This window comes from Microtus ochrogaster, chromosome 2 (assembly GCF_000317375.1).
Source record: "Microtus ochrogaster isolate Prairie Vole_2 chromosome 2, MicOch1.0, whole genome shotgun sequence".
NCBI classification, from domain to species: Eukaryota; Metazoa; Chordata; class Mammalia; order Rodentia; family Cricetidae; genus Microtus; species Microtus ochrogaster.
Window position 1 is genome coordinate 80,568,164 of NC_022010.1, and position 7,888 is coordinate 80,576,051.

A 7,888-nucleotide genomic window follows, 5' to 3' on the forward strand; every position below is an offset into this window, starting at 1 on the left:
CCAAGTGCTGGGATTAAAGGCATGCACCACCACTGCCGCGGCGGGCCCCAGTTCTTTATACAGCATACTGGTTAGCACCTGAATCTTACAAAGGACACATTTCAAATCATGGCAATCCATGACCATGATGACACTATGAAAAGGTTTTTATTCTTCAATAGTTGACAATAAAAACCACCACAGCCAAATGCCAAATTACTATCTGACAAGCCTAAATGGAACATGTGTGCTGGAAAATGTCAATTACCCAGAACCAAGGACAGAGTAGTGTCCTGGTCACAGTGAAGCACAGAGGGACCCACTGGGCCAGACTTCTCACCGTGAACACTGGATTCTCTTGCTTCTTTATTCTGGCCTTTGTTCTTCTCATTAATTTTGACAAACCATGAAAGATGACTATAATTGCTTCAATCCCTGTGGAGCTGAGTATGAAGTATACAAAAGAAAAAAGGGGATAATGATGTTTGTCTGCTTGTGGCCATTGAAAACTGGAAACAGGGAGCGGGCAAACATTTCCGCAACCCTCGCTTTAGAATTACTTACAGGGCATTTTACAAACCACACATGCAGAGTCACTGAAAAACTAAGGACCTCCAAGAAAGCTGGCCATCGCCCTTTGTTTGAATTTGTGAGTTCATTATAATAAAGTGGTTTTTATATTAAAAACCAGTATCTATGGTGAGAATACATGAAGGAATGAGGCAGATAGGAGGCTCATTGCTTTGATTTTTGACCCATGTAAATGGTTTCATACAAAAATATAGAAATAAAAAATTATTTGTTTTTGTTTGAAAAAATCAGTTATTTCAAAATCAGATCAAGTGTTTGAATGTCAAGGGTGGCCTGAGAACTCTCTTAGCACAGACCAGCATATTCTGGATGAAATTTTACCAATCTCTTCCCCAGTACTTAATCTAAGGGCATCACTACATGCTTAAAGTGAGTGTCGGTCCAGCCTGGTGACTTTCAGGAAAGCTCACTCATTCAAATACGTCAACTCTGGAGTACACTGCTTATGATGTCTACAAATGTTTGAGAATCTTTAGAGTAGCAGTTTCGTCCATCAGCTTCATACTAGAAAGTTACTTAAGTTGAACATGACAAAACGAGGACAGGAACTTAAGGTTTCTTTGTGTTTTCAAATCAAATCATGTCCATCATCACCAATGCCCCTAGCTAATTAGAAATTTTTTTATATAAAAAAAGACATTGTAGAATCAATCAGCTGCCATGTTAGCTTTGATGGTCATAGTATCTGGGCTTTAGAGAAGAAACTGGTATCACAAATGTGACCATGGCTGGCAGTGGCGGCACATGCCTTTAATCCCAGCACTCGGGAGGCAGAGACAGGTGGACCTCTGTGAGTTCAAGGCCAGCTTGGTCTACTAGTTCGGGAACAGACTCCAAAGCCACAGAGAAACCTTGTCTGGGGGAGGGGTGTGTGTGTGTGTAAAAAGTGACTATGACAAAATACTTGAAATTGGATCATAATCACCCCAGTTAGAATAGAAGTTATTTTTAGCCTGGCAGTGGAGGCACAAGCCTTTAATCGCAGCACTCAGGGAGGTAGAGGCAGGAGAATTTCTGTGTGTTTAAGACCAGCCTGGTCTATAGATCGAGTTTTGGGACAGCCAATGATACACAGAGAACCACTGTCTAGAGAAAAAAAAAAAGTTATTTTCATTTTAAAACTAAATCTGAGCTGATCATAATTGTTAGATTCCAATAGAGGGAAGCATGGTCGAGAGCAGTTAAAACTAAAGGCTTTTGGATTGAGTTCTACAAGTTGGTTATCCACACTCTCCTCCCTCTCCTGGACGGCAAGGTCAAACGCCCGCAAGTGTTGCCCTACGGACACTCTTCAGTGTTGGTTTAACAGGGAAATCTGATCAAAGACGAGACGAGCAAACACTGGGGAATAATGGTGTCCGCCTGAAAAACTGCACCAGCCCTGCTCGGAAGTAAACCACAAAGTTTGAAAGGCACAATCACACGCTGGGCGTCACGTCCACTGCAACTCACAGGACCAGAGAGTGCCTGAAAGTGTCACAGACGGGGGCTGGGTGGCCCCAGAGCGGCCCGGCCGGACACGTAGGACACGGACACAGCGCGCGGCCGCGGAGTGCGCGCGAACGGGGCGGACGTGCGGGACGCGGCGGACTCCCCAGGACAAACGGAGCGAGGCCAGAGCCACGCCCACCCACGATGGGCCCGCGCGAGGGGCGGGGCCTCGCGGAAGGGAGGAAGGCAGCGCGCTCGCGCTCCGCCAGGCCGGCTGGCCCGGGGCGGAGGGCGGTGGCGGGGGTCCCTCCGGTACCTGCGCTGGAAGTCCGAAGCGAAGGGCTTCAGGTACGGGTCGATCTCCAGGAGCCGGGCCAGCTCGGGCACGTCGGCCAGGGCGGCCTCCAGATGAGCTTCCGAGCCCTTGTCTGCTGCCGCCGGAGCCGCCATCTTCGCCGCAGCCCGAGTAGCCGAGGCCCGAGAGGGTCGAGTGGGCCGAGCGGGAGTGCGAGCGGCGGGGCGGAGCCGGGCGAGCCTAGGCGAGCCACCGCGGACTTGCCCTTTATAGCCGCCCAGCGGGGCCGGGGTGAGCCCGGGACGCACGTCCCCAGCACGGGCCCCCGCCCACTCACGCGGCCGGCACCTGGGTCTCGGAGCGGGGCTGGCCGGCCACCGAGAGGCGGGTCTCCCCCCTCCCTTCCCCTTCCTGTCCCGTTGTCTTCACTCCTGACACAACTTTCTGCTCTAGTTACTGAGTTCGTGCTAGCGGTGGTGACCAAAAAACAAAATAGGAAATTCACCAGAACAGTAAAATGTAGATGACGTTAAACTGTTGAGTGTTTTAATCTCCCTTAACTGTCCTACGTTTACGTGTCTAATGAATTTAACCGAGACAGTTTTTGGCGATTGCGTGAATATTCCGGTATAAGAAGCCACAGCAAGAAAAAGAACTTTCCTACAGCCAACCACGAATCAGAAAGGCGTTTGTGTGTCCGCAAGCTTTTCACCCTCAAAACTGTCTTTGATGAGGTAGGACCAGGAGAACATCATTAAACTGAACTCACTCTCCTGTTTAATGGCTGTGATAAAACAAGACATTGCTCCTCGGGCCGAACGCCCAACTATAACTTCCTTGTGTCCTTTCAGTTCAGTGGTTCCTTTTTAAGAGTACAGAATTGGGGACCTGGTGACATGATGGCTCACTAGATAGAAGGTTCTTGCCAACACGGCAGATAAACCACATTGTGGAAGGAGGGATCAACTCTGCCATGATGTCTCCTGACCCTCCTGGCACTTGTGCACTGACACACAGGCATATATTCGTGCGTGCATATGATAATAAAGAAGAATAATGCAGAATTGGACAGCAGGAGAAATGGACTGCAGTGTTCAAGAGGTGGCAAGTTACTTTGTACTCAAAACTAAAGAGATTTGAGTATAACTCTCTCATTGATATGGAGGGAAGAAAGGAGATGAGAAGATAAATTTGGTCAGAGCTGAATGAGTTTTTATCACATTTAAACGGGAAGACATCACCCATACACACTCATTCTTACCTACTCCCTGTTTTCAAACTGTCAAGTTTCTCAAACTGAAGTCGATACTGAATTAATTACATATCTTGGTGAAAATGTGCATTCTGAGATTGGACTCCATTTACCAGAATGCATTTTTAACTACTTCCAGATGCTGCTGCTGCTGCAGGTTTTACATCTTTTGAATAGTTAAACTCTACACTGTAAGTCAAATAATGCCGTTAACACTTTAAATGCCATGCTATTTCACTCAGGGTGAAATATAAACTTGGCTTTCCTTAAAACATTTATGCAATCTGGATTTACTACCATTATCATCCAGTTTTCTTGTTCCGCAGTGGCATGGACTTTCCTGAAAGTAGTAGATTATGTGACCACTGAGGTTGCTGTCTTGTCTGTGGGGAATTCTCTTCCTTGGTGGGCTCTCTCTGGCTAGTTTCTTTCCAGCCATCATTCAGGTTTCATTAGAAATGATAGCTCATCTCCGAATCCCATACTTCTTTCGGAATAGACTATTTCGGCCCTCCTCTTCTGTGCAACAGTGAACACAGCATGGGGTCTGTATTGATCTTTAAAATATAAGCCCCACAAGAGCAGGAACCTACTCTACCCCAAGTTCCATATGCCAGCCCTTGCCCACATGGTCCAGCTAATTGGGACTTTGGTTCCCACTGTCATGTCACAGTCTCATGGAGCTGGAGCACCAGAGTTAATATGGATCAAATGCACACCTTCAGTTCTGGTGTTAAAGGGATGCCATTCGGTACTGCCATTTAGATTATACTGCCATATAAGCAGCCATGGGGGAACAGCACTCCAGGCAAAGAGTTTCTTTTTTTTTTTTTTTTAGTTGTGTGTGTGTGTGTTGTTTGTTTGTTTTGCTTTAGTTTTTTATTTTAGATTTACTCATTTTATTTTGTGTGTAACCTGCCTGCATACATAACTGTGCACCACGCACATGCAAAGAGTTTCTGACGTGGGGAATGGAGCTGCTCAGGTTAGAAGAAGGGAAGAAGAGAAAGGAAACTAGTGCGTGTGGTATCCAGAGAAGCAGAAGAATACCAGGAAGTGAGCTAGTGCCAGAGACATGTTTGATCTTGTAGAATCTGTAATTTTAGCCAAAAACTAGACAGCAATAATATGTAGAAGAGAAGATGGTGCTTTGACTAGAATAAGACGATGGAATGAAGGTAAGGAATTTATGGTGAATGCCCACGGTACACTGACATAATTTAGAATTCATTTTTAGTTCCTCCAGCCAAACCTCCAGCCACAGGCTTTTGACCTTGCTTACGTTATCTGATGAGTTCCTTCCTGTAAAGTAAGCCTCAAGACCTATAGGAAATGTGTTGTTTGTACCAATTAGTTCTGTCCTTGTGCCACCACTTTGCACAACCTTATGTGCTAAGTAGCATGACGTGCGAGGTACAAACTAAGAAGATACTTAATGACAGATTTTCTCAGTACCTGTGTTGTGTCTTCTGCAAATGTGTGGAGGTGGAGGGAGGTGGTGCCTTCAGCTTATCCCAGTCTGATTTCTCCAAGTCCTACAAGTATGTGTTATCATCAGCAATAGGAACTTCCTGTTGCTGGTTGCTACTGGCACGCGCTTTTAATCTCAGCACTTGGCGGCAGAAGCAGGCAAATCTCTGAATTCAAGGCCAGCCAGGTCTGTTGAGAAACCCTTCTTGTCTCCAAGCAAACAAAAGAGATTCCTGTCTAGTTCCAACTTTCAGCCAATATCAGTGGCAATGACCCTTGTGATTTGTCAATCCTGAGAGGTGCCTTTAGCCAGCAGCTCATTGGGAGATGGCCAGTCTCCAGCACTTTGATTTTAATAACTTATGTCTGGGAGATTCTTTTCCACCTCTACAAGTTGCCTTCACTGGGGCTTTCTGCCTGCTTTGCTTAATTCGCAGCTGCTTCTCCAAGTCTGTAAACTAGCATTATATAATCAAATCTCACGAAGGGTGAATTTTGTCTCTGAAGGCCCACTACCACCCATTTCTAGAAATTAAAAATTGGCCTTGGGACAACATCTAAGGAAATATTAAAATAAGACATGAGGACTATCAAATACAGCATGAAACGGTCTCATCACTTGTATCAGGTGCTATCAATTGCTTCCTGGCTCAGGGAGCTATGCTGGATGCAGCAGCATGAATAAATAAATAAATAAATAAATAAATAAATAAATAAATAAATAAATAGTCTCCCTTATTTAATACTGTAATCTTTAATCGTCAAGCTGCTCTGCTTTTTCACCCTAGGGTGATGCTTTTTCATCCTTAGTGCTGATGTCTATCTTTTTACTCCTTAAAGCCAGAAAGGGCAGGTTTTTATCCTGTGGAGGTGCCTTGAGGGGAAAGGGGAAGCAGGGCTGTGTTCTTACCTGCTAGGCCTGCAGTTCAAGCCAAATTCCTAGATCTAGCAGGCTCTGGGCCAGAAACATAGCCTTTACCTTTCTGTCAGCCAAACTTGGCTACTGAAAAAGCTTCAGGTGTAGGCGAAAAGTCTCTACTCCCAGTAAACTTTGTTGCAGGATAAAAACACACAGAGCATATTTTTGGGAAATGGTTGTCCAACATAGGACAAAAATATTTTCTCCTATACAGTTTTCTTATTTACTGTGTCCACGAACTGTAGTTCTCATTTCCTGCTGGTTTCCCCCTCAGTACTCCAGCTAGACAGAAGTCTTGCTATATCTGCCATTGGGTGTTCTGAATAGACCCTTTTTTCCCTCCCCCTTTGCTTCTTCGATATTTCTTTAGCACTTTATAAACCTGATTTAGTCACTAATCTAAATTCTTTTTATCTGTCACAACACTTGCCCCTTAAAGATCATATTCAGGCCAGGCGATGGTGGCGCACGCCTTTAATCCCAGCACTCGGGAGGCAGAGGCAGGCGGATCTCTGGGAGTTCGAGACCAGCCTGGTCTACAGAGCTAGTTCCAGGACAGGCTCCAAAGCCACAGAGAAACCCTGTCTCGAAAAACAAAAAAAAAAAAAAAAAAAAAAAATCATATTCAGTCATGGGGGTTCAGCAAAAACACTAAAGTTCCATCTCAGTCCTAAAATCCCTACACAATTAGCTTCTTTACTGTCAATAAAGTTCTTTAAGGCCTTTTGAAGTGGACATCACATACCACTTCTCTCTTGCCTATTTCTCTGAGCAATCCTTACTCTTCCTCTGTAGTCTTCAGTCACCATGAGACCTCAAATGTCAACAACCAAGTCAATCAGAATGGTTGACTTTGGACTACCTCCTGTTACACATTCAGCAAGTCCAGGAGGATGCTAGTGTAGGAGGTTCTTCTGTCTATGTGTTGCTTTCATTGGTTAAATAAAGAAACTGCTTTGGCATTTTGATAGGGCAGCAATTAGGTAGGTTGAGTAAATAGAATAGAATGTGGGAAGAAGGACAGGCAGACGCCATGGTTCTCCTGCCTGGACGCTGAATAGACTCATGCAGGTAAGCCACAGTCAAGTGGTGATACACGTTAGTGGAGATGGGTTAAACAATTATGTGAGAGTTAGCCAATAAGAGGCTAGAAATAATGGGACAGGCAGTGATTTAATTAATACAATTTCTGTGTGATTATTTCAGGGGTTAGGCTAGCCTTGTGGCGGGACATGGCCTGCTCCCTCATACTATAAGATACTAGTTGCCTTGCTCAGATTTCTCTGCTTCCAGGATGTTTATACCAATCTCGTACTTCCCTGTATCCCACAGTCTTGTGAGTTATGACAGAAGAAATAATTTCAAGCTTTGCTAAAATATCTTTTCTCAGGGTGGGGAGATGGATGCTAGCAGACATATAAAAGTCAGGTATAATGGCCTGTGCCTGCAACCCCAGAACTAGGTGGCTAGAGAGAAATTAATTCCTGGTCTCACTGTCCAGCCTGTCTTACAAAATTGTAACACTCAATTTTCAGTGAAAGCCCCTGTTCCAAAATGTAAAGTGGGGGGGGACTAGAGAGATGGCTCAACAGTTAAAAACACATGCTGTTCTTACAAAGGACCTAGATTCAATTCCAAACATGCACATATGACGGCTCACAACCACTTTTAACTCTAGTTGTGGGGGAATATGACACTTCTGGACTCTGTAGACACCTGCATTTCCATTCAGTCATAATCTGCATGCACACATACATGTATGTATTTACTTATTTTTACATACTAATCCCAGCAACCCCTCCCCTCCTCCTGCTCTTTCCCCTTCCCCCATCCCATCCCCCAATCCACTCTTCAGAGAAGTCCTCAGCTAGGTGATAGGACAGAATTAGTTGACTTCCCAGGGGAGACCTTAACATATACATATTTTTAAAAATAAAAATAATGTTTCAAA

At 44.8% G+C, this 7,888-nt stretch overlaps 1 protein-coding gene across 1 annotated transcript in view; it reads right to left on the reverse strand.

The window, feature by feature from the left end:
- Gbe1 (1,4-alpha-glucan branching enzyme 1) overlaps nucleotides 1-2,809 on the reverse strand; it is a 241,182-nt gene extending 238,373 nt beyond the window's left edge. The window contains exon 1 of the mRNA XM_005345231.2: nucleotides 2,318-2,809. Within this exon, the coding sequence (XP_005345288.1) occupies nucleotides 2,318-2,451 (134 nt within the window). The 5' untranslated portion in view covers nucleotides 2,452-2,809. The remainder of the gene's footprint in view (nucleotides 1-2,317) is intronic.
- Nucleotides 2,810-7,888: the final 5,079 nt, after the last annotated feature.